Source organism: Dromiciops gliroides, chromosome 3 (genome assembly GCF_019393635.1).
Source record: "Dromiciops gliroides isolate mDroGli1 chromosome 3, mDroGli1.pri, whole genome shotgun sequence".
NCBI lineage: Eukaryota > Metazoa > Chordata > Mammalia > Microbiotheria > Microbiotheriidae > Dromiciops > Dromiciops gliroides.
The window spans coordinates 542,769,790-542,784,180 of NC_057863.1; the positions used below are offsets into that span (position 1 = coordinate 542,769,790).

The 14,391-nt window shown below is 49.9% G+C and overlaps 1 protein-coding gene across 1 annotated transcript in view; it reads right to left on the reverse strand.

Moving 5' to 3' along the window:
- The window catches only part of ARAP1 (ArfGAP with RhoGAP domain, ankyrin repeat and PH domain 1), a 116,177-nt gene that overhangs the window by 58,140 nt on the left and 43,646 nt on the right, over positions 1-14,391 (reverse strand). The window contains 1 exon segment of the mRNA XM_043994530.1: positions 12,875-13,698. Coding sequence (XP_043850465.1) covers positions 12,875-13,641 — 767 coding nt within the window. The 5' untranslated portion in view covers positions 13,642-13,698.

Sequence of the window (14,391 nt, forward strand, 5' to 3'; positions counted from 1 at the left end):
ATTTGAACTCAGGTCCTCCTGAGTCTAGGTCCTGTGCTTTATCCACTGCACCTCCTAACTGGCCCCTCCAGGCACTTTCATCAACCAATCTGCACTGAGCCATCCCCTCATTCACAACAACTCAAGCTGGCCCAGTGGGGGTGGGCAGCTACAGGGGGGAGCAGGTTGAGGTCTCCAAGCAGAGGCTGGATGAGCTCTTGTCAGGGCTATTTGAGAAGGGATTCCTGCTCTGAGGTCCCTTCCAGGTCTAAGTCTATGTAGGACAAATGGACAAGCTTTAGCCTTGGGCCCCCAACAAGACAAGAATCTGACTCAGGTGTGCCTAGTACCCCTGGACACTGAATTAATTGCGTCCAAAGTTCCAGCCTGAGAGAGCAAAAACCCAGCCATACTTTCCCAAGGTCATCCTAGCCACCAGCCCCTGGGAAAGGTTGTGGGGGAAGGAGGCAGTTGCTTAGAACCATATCCTCAAACCAGGCCTGCCCTGATAAAGCCACATGCCACCCCTGGGGTTCAGGGGGTGAGGCTCCCAAATGACCTTGGGGAAAGTACCTCAGGAGCTTAGGAATTCTAGCCTGGGAGTCAAGGACTCCTGGGACCATTTTCCTGGCTGAGGATGGATGGGGAATGAGGAGAAGGGAAAGAGAAACTTTATTCTTCTCTTCCTATACTGGCTGCCTCATGTTAAGCCAACATTTCCCAGATGACAGGGAGAAACGAAGAAACACCACCAGAGATAGTCTTACAGAGACAAAGATGTAAAGAGATGGAGGGTGGGGTGGAGACTGAGGGAGTAAAGAGAGAGGGACAGAGAGAGGAAGAGACAAGAGAAGGAAAAAGGGGGGGCAGGGAAGGAGGGATGGGGGAAGAGGAAAGGGAGGAAAGAGGGACAGGGAGGGAGAGAGAGGAGGAAAAGAAAAGAGATAGCCAGATGGAGAAATACAAGGAAAGAATAAGGAAGAAGAAATTAACTCAATGAGAGGGACAGAGACTTGAAGCAAGTCAGCAAAAGAGACCTAAAGGAAAGAGAAAGTCATGGTGAGGAAGACGACAGAATGACAAGTGAGAGACAGTAAAAGGGATGGAGAGAATAAGAGAGGAAAAGAGGGAGGAAAAGTCTGTGATCAAGAAAGAATTGACTAGAGGAGAGGAAGAGAATGCAGAAGGCGAAATAAGAGTCACTGAGAGAGAGGGAGACTCAGGAACAAGACCCCGCTGAGCCCCTGAGCAGACGCTTTTCCAGACTCCCCAGCTCACTCACTCTGCCGGGGGCTTTGCCCAAACTGACCAAATGACACCACAGCCGCTCACCCTCAAGATGTATCCTCTTCGTCCTCCTCTTTCCTTCTCTGGCCAGCTGGGTCTAACCGAATCTGTGATGTTTGCATGTGTGTGTGTGTGTGGGGGGGGGGGGGGGGTTGTTCCGTGTATCTATATGTTTATATCAGTGGGCACTCAAGGCTGAGGTTCCAGGCACTTAACTGTGAATGTCCATCTGTTCTCTGTGTGTGTAGAGGTAACCCTGTGTTTGTGTGTCTCTAAGCCCAGTCCAATGCCCCGCCTGCTTCCTGCTCCCCGCCTCTCCCCCTCCACCACTTGATACTTCCTGAAAACATGATCCCACAAAGAGAAAATGAAAAAAGCCACCCAGAATCCCCTGGGGCAGATACTTCCTCCCCAGCCCCCCCAGACTGCATGCCCCCCAAAATCCTTCCCTCCCCAACCACGTGCCTTCCTTTATTGCCACAGCTGGCCAGGATAGGAGGCAAGAGGCAGGGGATGTCCCCCTCCCTTCCCCTCGCTCAATTCTGAGGCATTGAGAGGGACTCCCCCTTCAAGAGACCCAAAACCTTCCCCAGAGCTTCCCTAGTAACAAGTGACCATCTACTTGGAGACCTGGGATTGGCCAGCAAAAGAAGAGGCTTTCTAGAGGGCCTGGGAGGGTATTTAGAACCTGTGAGCATCTAGTCTAATCTCCTCTCCCCAGAGCAAGCCACTGGCCAAGCAAAGGCAGACGCCAGTTCTTCGAGCTCCCCATCCCAAGGAGCTCTCACCCATGTCACACCATTCTGTGTCTCCGTGTCACCTCTGCCATCCTCCCAGAAGGGTCCTGTAGACCAGGATGGAGGCCGGGGATTGGTTGGGCCAGGAGCAGTCCCAAGAAAAGAGGAGAGCTCCAGGATCTGCACCAGGGGCCTCCATTCGGTGGAAAGAGCACCCCGGGGAGGGGGCGGAAGTCCTGGGTTCTAGTCCTGACTCTCCCCAGACATGCTATAAGATCTCAGGCTAGACCTTTCCATGGCTGGGCCTCAGTTTCCTCCTTTGTAAAAATAAGGGACTTGGATCAGATGGGCTCTAAGGTCCTGACTAGCTCAGACATTCTGTATGAATATATACCTAGATACATGCATACGTACATGCGCACACATGCATACACACATGTACACACACATACACACACCAGACAGAAATGTCCAAAGTTAGATGGGTCCCTGACTCCAGGTTACCCCCAGGCTGAGCTCAGAGCCTGGGGATACCTAAGGCTACTGCCCCAAGTTTACTTCAGCACCTACTGGCAGAGCAAACACACACACAGATGGACATGTATACAAGCACAGATGGGCAAACAGTGAGACACAGACGGAGAGCGACCCTCCCCTCCTCCGCACCTCCCCCCACACAGAGAACAGGCACACACACGGACACACACACAATCACAGACTTTCATGAGCTGCCTTGGGAGTGACCTCACAGCCAATGAAGTCAGAGTTGGCAGGAACTTCAGAGGGCATCTCCACCAGCCCCTCCTGAAATCATCATCCCAGCTACAACCCCACCGCCATCACCGCTACTTTGCATGAAGACATCTAGGGGCAGGGGGCTCCCTTCCTACCAATGTAGCCTGCTTTAGGACTGGGTGGCCCTCGGTGTTGGGAAGAGGGAGGGAGGGAGGGAGGAGGGAAGGGAAGAGGGAAGGGAGGGAGAAGGGAGGGAGGGAAGAAGAGAAGAAAAGAGGAAAGGAGGAAGGAAGGAAGGAAGGGAGGGGGAGAGAAGAAAGGAATAGAGGAGGAAGGGAGGGAGGAAGGAAAGGAGGGAAGAAGAGAAGAAAGGAAGAAGGGAGAAAGGAAGGAAGGGAGGAAGGAAGAAGAGAAGAAAGAAGGAAGGGAGAAAGGAAGGAAGGGAGGAAGGGGGAGAGAAGAAGGTAAAAAAGGAGGAAGAGAGGAAGGGAGGGGGGAGAGAAGGGAAAAAGGAGGAAAGAAGGAAGGGAGGAGGGAGGGAGGGAAGGAAGAAGAGGAGAAAGGAAGCAGGGAAGGAAGAAAGGAAGGAAGGGAGGAAGGAAGGAAAGAAAGAAGGACATAGGAAGGAAGGAAGGAAAGAAGGAAGGATGTATTTATTTAAATAAAAACTGGCCAATAAACTGGTTATATTGTGCTGGACAATATGCTAAGCATTTTAGAAAAATTATCTCCTTTAATCTTCACAACAACCCAGGAAGGCAAATGCTATTATTATCTCCATTTTACAATTGAGGATACTGAAGCAGACGGAGGTGAAGTGACTTGCCCAGGGTCAGACAGCTAGTAAATGTCACTTGAGGCTCAATTTGAACTCAAGTCTTCCTGAATCCAGGCTCGGAGATCTATCCCCTTTGCTGCCTCAAGTCCAAGGTATCACTAGGGCATCAGGACTGTAGCTTTTGTCCTGCCCTCTTTTCTGAGCTCCACACCCCCATTTCTAACTCCACCTGGACGTCCCAATGGCAGCTCAAATTCAATACATCCAAAGCTGAGCACATTAGCTTCCCACATAAGCCTGCATCCCCTTCTGACTATCCATCTAGGCTTCCTTGTTTGTAGCCTCATCGTTAAATCATGATGGGTAAAGTAAGGAAAGCCTGAATTCAAATCCTGTCTCAAATGATTATTACCTGTGTAACCCTGGGCAGGGTAGCAAGATGATGCAGTGTATAGAGCACTGGGTCTGGAGTCAGGAAGACTCATCTTCCTGAGTTCAAACCTGGCCCCAGACACTTAGCAGCTGTGTGACCCTGGGCAAGTCACTTCACCCTGTCTGCCCCAGTTTCCTCATCTGTAAAATAAGCTGGAGAAGGACATGGCAAAGCACTCCAGTATATCTGCCAAGAAAACCCCAAATGGGGTCAGAGAGTCATGACTGAAAATGACTGAATAAACAACAAACTCTGGGCAAGTCACTGGACCTCTCTAAGACTCAGTTTGTTTTTCTGTCTAATAATAATAGCACTTCCCTCACAGGGTCTTTGTGAGGATGAAATGAGACAAAGTATATTAAGGGCTCTGCAGACCTGGAGGGGAGCTATCAGCGTTATTCTCGTCTCCTTCTGGACAAGACAGAGAGAGATGGCTGGGTGATAGCCCAGGTAGATAGATGTATTTCCAAGTAAACAGCCAGACAGATGCCAGGATCATAGCGTCAGAGCTGGAATGGACCACAGAAGCCACTGAGTCCAACTCCCTCACTTTACGGATGAGGACACCTGGAAGGAGGCATCCAGTGGGGTGCCCCAGGGATCTGCGTTTTGCCCTGCTTGGTTTAATATTTACATCTGTGATTTGGAGGAAGTTACTGGATGGCATGCTCGTCACATCTGTACATGACACAAAAGTACAAAGGACAGCTAACATACCACACGACAGAATCAATAGCCAAAAAGATCTTGACAGGTTAAAAGATTGGGCTGAATCAGATAAGCCACCACTAGGTGAAGCTGGAGAGAGAGCTCTGGGCCTGGTGTCAAGAAGACCTGAGTTCAAATTTAGCTGTAGAGACTTATTAGCAGTGTAACCCTGGGCAAGTCGCTTCATCCCTATCTGCTTCAGTTTCTTTTGGCTGTAAAATGGGGATAATAGCATCTATAGGGGCAGCTAGGTGGTGCAGTGGATAAAGCACCAGTCCTGGAGTCAGGAAGACCTGAGTTCCAATCCAGCCTCAGACATTTTGACACTTACTAGCTGTGTGACCCTAGGCAAGTCATTTAACCCTCACTGCCCCGCAAAACCAAAAAAATAGCATCTACTTCCAAAGGCTGTTGACAAATCAAATCAAATGACATTTTTGTAAAGTGCTTAGTGAGTCTTTATTATGAGATAAAATGTAATCGATAAATTATAAAGTACTACACTTTGCCTCAAAAATCAACTCTAGGACATTTCATGGGATCATAGACATGTGTGTATGGAAGGGACCTTTGAGGCCGCCCAGCCCAACCCCTACATTTTACAGGAAACCGAGACCCAGAAAGGTGAAGGTCACCCAATCACAAAGGCAATAAGCACCAGTGGTGTGAAAAGATCCAGGGAGTCACCAGCAGAGCTTGGCAGCCAAAAAAGTCAATTTAATCTGGTTGAATTAGGAGAGGCAGCACATTCAGGAAGGAGTGATATGGACAGTGTTCCCTCCCCTAACAAATACCATCTCAATAAAGGGCCACTGCTGGACACCTCTAATTGCTGGTAGGGTTTTTTCTTTCTTTCTTTCTTTCTTTTTTTTTTGCAGGGCAATGAGGGTTAACTGACTTTCCCAGGGTCACACAGTTAGTAAGTGTCAAGTGTCTGAGGCTGGGATTTGAACTCAGGTCCTCCTGAATCCAGGGCCGGTGCTTTATCCACTGCACCACCTAGCTGCCCTCTGGGGTTTTCTTTACATTCCTACCTTTTTGCTCCCAGTTCTGCCCTCTGAGACAACACTGAGCCAGTCTAATCCCTCTTCCAACGTGGAGGTTTCTCAAGAATTTTCAAGACACTCTCTTGTCTCCAGTGGTCTTTTATTCAGGCTAGACATTCCCAGGGCTTTCAAATGCCATGGCTCCCAATCCCCTTGCCATTGTGGTCAGCCTCCTTTGGGCCCACAACAGCTTCTCAATGTCTGTGCCAAAACAGGGCAACCCCAACTGAACATCATTGTCCCAATGGGGTCTGAGAACAGAAGGACAATCACTTCACCATTGTGTTTGTTTAACTGAACTGACCATGAATGCCCATCGCTGTGCCACGAGCTAGCCCACAGTCCTCTGTCTAATCCACAGAATTAGGGTATAGTCAGAGCATTTAAAGCTGGAATCTGGGAATCATTCAATTCAATGCCCTCATTTTACAGATGAGGAAGTGGAGGCCCCCAAAAAGGGAAGTGACATGCCCAAGATCACAGAGCTGATAAGTGGCAGCACCAGGATTCACGGTCAGACCATGGAGGCGTCATTGTGTTCCGTTCTGGGTGGAACAACTTAAGAGGGACATTGACAGGTTGGAACGTGTCCAGAGAAGGGTGACCGGGACAGGGAGGGGACTGGAGATTACATAAGGGAAGACCGGGATGGTGGGAATGTTTAGCGGAGAGAAGTGAGGGCTTGGGGATGGGGAAGATAAAAAGCTGCACTCAAGACCTGCCATGTCCCAGACGGATCTGGCTCGTTGTACTTGGCCTCGGAAGGCAGAAATAAAAGCAACAGATGGAAACTGAAAAGGAGAGAAGGCTCAAAACAAAGAAAAACTTCCTACAAAGCAGAGCTGTCCAGGAGAGCAAAGAACATCCTTGGGAGACAACCCTTCCTCGCCTCCCCCATTCACAGTCAATCAGTTCCCAGGTCTCACCAATTCCAGTGGGTCTCCTCCCTCTCTTGGGATCCTGGAGCTAGATTTGGAGGGGACCTCAGAAGCCATCTAGTCAAGTCAAATCAAGGGGGCAGCTAGGTGGTGCAGTGGATAAAGCACCATCCCTGGATTCAAGAGGACCTGAGTTCAAATCCCATCCTCAGACACTTGACACTTACTAGCTGTGTGACCCTGGGCAAGTCACTTAACCCTCATTGCCCCGCCCCCCCCAAAAGGCATCTATAAAGCGCCTACTATATGCCAGGTATTGTGCTACATTATCTCATTTGATCTTTACAACCACCTTGGGAGGTAAGGGTTATTATTCTGTCCCCATTTTACAACTCAGGAAACTGAGGCAGACAGCGGTGAAGTAACTTACTTTGGGTCACATGGTTACTAAGTATCGAGGCTGAATTTGAACTCAGGTCTTCCTGACTCCAGGCCCAGCACTCTTACCGTTGCACCACCAGCTTAAAGAATTCATTTCACCTGCGCCCTTTTGGTGGCTACCTAATGAGCCTGGGCCTCCCTTCAAGTTCTTCTCATCTGCTGAATTTCTCCATTTCCTTTAAAGCTCAACCATGGATGGTACCTTCTCCATGAAGCCTTCTAATGCCCACCCCACCCCTACCCCATTGTAAACCTCAGTAGCAATTAGTTTGCACATCTGTGCTGCGCTGGCCTAATAGAACACTGGGTATTGTGGTTATCTCCATTTCTGTCTAATTCCCCTACCAGTCCTCAAACTCTATAAGGGCAGGGACTGAGCCTCATCTAACTTTTCATCTCCCCCAGCACAGGGCTCTGCAAACAATAGGTGTTTCATTAATGTCTATAAATTTTTATCTACTCATGTCTTTATCCTTATTACTAAGTTATACACTCTACAAGCCAGAGACTGGGCCTCATCTAAGAATTCTGTCTTCCCTAGTATCACACACAAAGCTCTGCACACAGAAGGTGATGAATAATGTAGACATTCTTCTTTATGTTGATCCAAACTTTGCCTCTTTGTAGTTTCTTCCCATTGCTGACAGCTAGGTGATACAGGGAATAGAATTCTGGGCCTGGAGTCAGGAAGACCTGAGTTCAAAGTTTTGCCTCAGACACTAACCAGCTGTGTGACCTTGGGCAAGTCACTCAATGAAAAAATGGGGATAATAATAACACCTGCCTCCCATGGTTGTTGTGAGAGTCAAATGAGATAATATTGGTAAAGCACTTAGCACAGTGCTGGCACAAAGTAGGCACTATATAAATGTGAATTAGTAGTAGTAGTAGTAGTAGTTCTGCACTTAGGGATCAAGGAGAACAAGTCTACTCCCTCTAAGGACTGTTTCCTTTGAAAAATTGCATTTGCGGGGCAGTTAGGTGGCACAGTGGATAGAGCACCGGCCCTGGATTCAGGAGGACCCGAGTTCAAATCCAGCCTCAGACACTTAACAATTACTAGCTGTGTGACCCTAGGCAAGTCACTTAACCCCAACTGCCTCACCAAAAAAAAGAAAAAAGAAAAAGAAAAATTGCATTTGTGCCTCCCACGCTATTCGATATCTGATCTGTTGCTTCTGTCTTCTTGACATGCCTCATATATCCCCCCTTCTCCTCATCACCTCTCATCACCATACACGCTCTCATCACCTCACACCAGGACTACTGGAGCAGCCTTCCTGGTGCGGTCAGTGGTCTCCAGGTCCCGTCTCTCCCCACTCCAGTCCATCCTCAGCTCATCTGGCAAAGTGATCTTCCTAAAGAACACGTCTAACTATGTCAGCCCCTACTCAGTAAACTCTAGTGGCTCCCCTTCCAGTCTGAGAGCAAGAATTCCTTCCCTGAGCCCTTCTTCCCTTCCCAGGATTTGCATATCTTAGGCCCCTCAGAGAACTCCATGACTCAGCTCCACTGGCTTTCCTGCTGTTACCCTCACAGGACATTCCCTCTGAGGACTCATCCTGGCCCCCAGCCAGCAATGCTCCCCCTCCCTACCCCCCATTCAGAGCTGACCTGACTTGTGCAAGACTCAGCTCATGTTCTTCCAGAGACTGTTCCCAATGTCCGCCTCCTCCCATCTAGTGCCTACCTCTAAGACTATCTACCTCCCACTTACTCTGTCTATATCGAGGCTGGGCCTGGTTATTTACAGATTGTCTTGCTCATTAGATCATGAGCTCTTTGAGGGCAGGGGTTGGGCTTTTTTTCCCCCCTTTCTTTTTATTCCCAGTGCTCAGCACAGTGCTTGATAATGCTTGTTGACTATGGGTATGAGAGAGATAAAGAGAAACAGAAAGAGAAGAAAGGACAGATTCAGAAAAAGACCGAGGCCCAATGAAAGACATAAAAACAGAGATAAAGAAGTGAAGAGAAAGACAAAGGGACAAAAAGAGAGAAAGATGCCAGAAAACAGAAGAGAAAAGGCAGAGAAAAAGAAAGAATGAGTGACATGAAGAGACAGAAAGAAATGGAGGTGGGGGGAGAGGAAACAGAGAGAGAGAGAGAGAGAGAGAGAGAGAGAAAAGAAGAGGAGACCCAGAGAGAGTGGACAGAGAGCAAGAGGGAAAAAGGAAAAGGAGAAAGAAAAGAGAAAGGGAAGAGACAGAGGGAGAGGGAGAGGGAGAGGGAGAGGGAGAGAGAGAGAGAATGGACTCTATGCTCACTATGCAGCCAGCTACACCTCTGACCCATTATCCATCCTGGCATTCCCCATCCCCCCCATCAGGAAGCCAGCCTTGGATCCAGTCTCCATCTTTCCTGGTGCCTGTCATTCCTACCCATCTACCTCACTCCCATTGTAGATCTGGGAGGGGAAGGCTTGGAGGGCAATGAAGTGGCCCTGGAGAGACCCTGTCTCCCTGTGTTTGAACCCTCCCTCTGACCCAAATCAGAAAAATCCCAAACACCCAGAGACCATCTCCCAGTAGGAAAGTATTGTCCCTTTTCCCTCCTCCTCCTCTCCACACATCGCTAAGTCCTCCGAGGCCAGCTCGAGTCCTGCCTCCTCCAGATAGCCTCCACAGAACCAGACCACAGAAGTCACCCCTTCATCAGGGCTCCTACATTGTCTGGCTTTTGATCTTCTCGGGTCTTCCCTGTTTGTTTGTTCCCTGGGTGTGAGCCCTGTCTCTTCAGCCAGGTTAGAAAGCACCCCCAAGTGCAGGCTGAATCTCCTCCCCTGCCTATGGTGGGCAATTTAGGAGGGGAGGGTGAATGGAATCTTGCAGTTGGGTGGAGAACTGTTAGGCCAGAGATTTGCCACTAGGGGGAGGCACAGAACCAAAGACAGGACTAGATCCCTCCTCCAGAAGCCTGGGTCCCTGCTCTCCCAGTCCTGCAAGTCAGTCAGTCAACAAGCATTTATTAGGCGCTGACTGTGTGCCAGGCATTTAGCTAAGCACTGGGCGTCACAAAGAATGGCAAAAACACCATTTCTGTCCCCAGAGAGCTGACATCCTAAGGGGAGGGGCAGCATGCAAATAATTATGTATAGACACATGAAGAGAAATCACTGGAGGTGGCCTTAGTGAGAAGTGGGATTCACGCTGAATCTTGGAGAAAGCCAGGGATGCCCCACCCCATGGCCTGTGCTGGCACCATCCCCTCTGCCTGGTCTTAGCTGTGATCTCGGCCCAGGCACCCCCCAGTGTTCAACCAGCCTGCTCCTTCTCCTGTCTCTGTGGCCTCCCCTCCTCTCCATCCTTGCCGGCCCCATCCCCCAAGGCAGATACCTCCTCACTGGCCTCTCTACTTCTATTCTCTGCCCTCCAGACGCACAGAAAGGCAGTCAGAGAAAAAAAGAGAGACACAGAAGAACGGAGAGAAGGACAGACAGATACAGAGAGAGGTAGAGAGAGATGGAAAGGAATGGAGAGAGAGACACGGAGAGCAATGAATGAAGAGAGGGACAGATAGAGAGAAAGGAAGAGACCCAGGGAGGCATGCAGAGAGGGACAAACACAAAAAGGGGGGAAAGAGAGGCCGAAGAATGATGAGATGGGGGAATAGAGAGAAATGGCCAAAAGGGAGAGATTAAGAGACAGAGAAAAAGATGAGAAAAATACAGGACACAAAGAAAGAAAAACAGAGGAGGCCACTAAGACAGACACAAAAAGGGATCAAGACAACCATTTGTCCCCTTCCCTCCGTCCCCCCGCTGGCTGATCCCACAGCCCCTGAAAGATGCACAGCCCCCTCCCTTCCTCCTGACTTCTGTACCCAGGGGCCATGAGCACCTTCCGCAGCCCACTTCTGGCCACATCCATCCTCTGCCTGGAACCTGTTTTGGCTCACCGCTACCCACAAAGAGACTGCAAGAGGAACTCTTAACATAAGGGAAACACTGGGTCTTCCCCGTCTGCCCAAGAAAGCCATTCTGCCAAGTTTCCATGAGCTGTGCAAGCCTGGCCTTTTAAAAAATCAGTCATCCTGCCATTAGGCCAATGGGTACATCAGACATCAGTGTACAGGCCATGTGTCAGAAGAGGGGTCCTGAGTATACCTGCATAAGAAGCCCCTCCACCTCCTACCAACAAGTGGCCGTGCAGGCCTTTCCTCCCACTGAAGCCTGTTCCTCTTTGAATATCTGTTGAGAAGTCTGTTCCCTCAAGCCTCTGCCTCTCTGCGTCTCCCAGCACCCATCGTTCCTGGTTCTCCCTTCCACCCCTGAGACCAGGCTAACCAGGCCTAAACCCTCTTCCACAAGACAGATCTTCAGCTGGGAGAAGCCTGCCATGATGTGTCCCCCAAATCTTCTCTTCTCTGGTTTCCACTCCCCATATCGCTCAAGAAATCCTCATGAGGGGGCACCTAGGTGGCACAGTGGATAAAGCATTGGCCCTGGATTCAGAAGGACCTGAGTTCAAAGCCAGCCTCAGACGCTTGACTTACTAGCTGTGTGACCCTAGGCAAGTCACTTAACCCCCATTGCCCCACCAAAAAAAACCCCCAAAAGACAAAAGAAATCCTCACGAGGCAGGGTCTGCAGACCCTTCACCGTCCTGGCTACCAGCCTCTGGAAGTTTTCCAGCTTCCCACTATCCTTCCAGAACCGAAGACAGCAGTGCAAAGGTGGTCAGACTAGAGCTGAGAACAGCAGGGCCGGCCCCCCCTAATCCTGCACCGGCTGCTCCTCTTAATAAAACCTGCCATCGCTCTGTCTTGGCTGCTGTATCATATTGTTGACTTTAAAACCCCAGACTGTTGTCTGGCTAGGCAGGCTTTCCCCGCCTCTGTTGGTGAGGTGTGTCTTTATAAGACTTTATATTATTACTCCTCAATTTTCTTTTCTCAGGCTCACCCAAACATCCTTGCCAGTCCAGATTTGGGGGGATCTTGAACCTTTCATCAAAGTATAACCTATATCAAATTGCTTCCTGGCCTCGGGGGCGGGGGGAGGGAAGGGAGGAGGGGAGAAAAATTTGGAACTCAAAAAATATCTTTACATGTCATTGAGAAAAATTTAAAATAAAAAAATTTGTTTAAAACAACAACTAAGTATTAACTATGCCTTCCTGCCTTTGGGTCATCTGCAAAACTGTTTAAGCCTATGCCTTGTCCAAGTTGATGATAAAAAAGTTCAACAGTCCAGAGCCAAGCACAGATCCCTGACACACTTAACTGGAGACCTCCTCCCAAGCTAGCTTCAGATCATTAATGACTACTCTTGGGGTCCAGCCATGCATCCAGTCAACAATCCACCTACATTTCTAGTCTCCATTTCAATGTCATTCCACAAGGAGAGCAGAAGGGTTTGTCAATTGTTTGCTAAAGTCTAGGTAAATTGTATCAACCTGACCTGTCAATTCAGTGACCCTGTCCAAAAGGTAATAAGACTCATCTAAAGAGACCTGTTTTTAAAACAAACCAGATTACGGGAGTCAAGGTTGCCCTAAATTTTCTCTCTAGCCACCTCGGATCCCCCTCTCCAGTTGGATGGGCTCTAGGCCTGCCCACAATTTCCCCATCTCGAGTTTTTGATCCCCACTTCCTCTCTGCCAGGAACATTCTCCCACCTCCATTTTTTCCTACTGAAATCCTCTGTAGTTCAAATTTCATAGTCCAAATTCAAGTATTGCCTCCTTCAGGAAACTATCCCTCCCTAGACTTGACCTGAGTCCTCAAAGCCTTAAACCATGTCTTCCTCTCAGTCCAGAAGCCTACCAAGGGTGGGGGCAATGTCTCCCCTTTCAACAGCCCTGAGACCAGAGCTAGGTCCCAAGTCCCACCCTCCCACCTCCTCTCCCCCTTACCTCACCAGAGGCTTGGGTGGGCCAGTCCGAGGTGGAATGCAGGGTGCTCTGGCCTCCACCTGGTGTCGTTTGGCAGGTAGTGGAGGCAGCATGGGGTCCCTGGGTGGACCAGGCTCCAGAGGAGCAAAGGGGGCAGGAGGTCGGCAACTTCTTCGAGGAGGAATAGGTGGGGCAAACGCTAAAGAAGGAACTAAGGAGGGGGTCTGCATTGGGGCTGGGAATGAGACTGAGACTGAAGCTGGTGCTAAGGCTAGCGCTGGGGCTGGAACAGGGGCGGGGGCCAAGGCTGGAACTGGTGCTGGGGCTGGGGCCGAGGCTGGAACAGGGGCAGGGGTTGGGGCTGAGGCTGGAACAGGGGCTAGGGCTGGGGCTGGAATAGGGGCTGGGGCTGGGGCCGAGGCTGGAACAGGGGCTGGAGCAGAGGCTGGAGCTGGGGCTGAGGGTGGAACAGGGGCTGGAGCTGGGGCAGAACGAAAGACATGGCGCTTGGCAGGTACAGGCCGGGGAGGTCCCCGAGGGGCAGGGGCAGGGGCAGGCCCTCGAGGCTCCTCAGAGGCAGTGGCATAGGCCCGTTGGAGGCCAGATAGGATCCGTCTGCGATGCCCGGGCATCGTCACACCCATGTGGAGAAGCTGTCCATCACTCAGGCCCCGGCAGTCAGCTGCCCACACTAGCCCATGCTGTTCAAAGTGTCCAGCATAGTGCTCCAGATGCAATGCCCGCAGCCAGTCAGCCACAGGCAGCGCAGCCCCCACCTCCTCTGCCATGGCCTGGAGGGTAGCAGGGGCGCTGGCAGATCAAGCAGAACCTCAGCTCATCCCCACCTAGACACACATACAAAGAGAAGAAGCCAGCACCAGGTCAGAGGGCAGAAAGGACCTCAGAAACGAGGGGAGGGACAGAGGCAGAATTATAGGCCCTGTACCCCTACTTCCTGATAGGAGGAGCCCCAAAGGTGGTAAGGGGTAGGGGGAATGGCACCAAATGATCAGGCAGAGGCAGAAACCGTAAAGGAGAAACAGACTGTGTGACCCTAGGCAAGTCACTTAACCCCCATTGCCTCTCAAAAAAAAAAAGAAAAGAAAAGAAAAGAAGAAAGGAGACACAGACATCAAAAAGAAGAAATTACAATGATTCCTCTTGCTTCTTCACAGAATTCAGGACCATGGGCTTTTTTTCTTTTAAGATATATTGGTGGGGCAGCTAGGTGGCGCAGTGGATAAGCACCGGCCCTGGATTCAGGAGGACCTGAGTTCAAATCTGGCCTCAGACACTTGACACTTACTAGCTGTGTGACCCTGGGCAAGTCACTTAACCCCTATTGCCCCGCAAAAAAAAAAAAAAAAAAAAGATATATTGGTTAGCATTCTGGAGAGCAATTTGGAACTATGCCCAAGGGCTATAAAGATGTACATACCCTTTGACCAGCAATACCACTATTAGGTCTTTTTCCCAAAGAGATCATAAAAAAGGGAAAAGGACCCACATATGCAAAAATATTTATAGCTGCTCTTTTT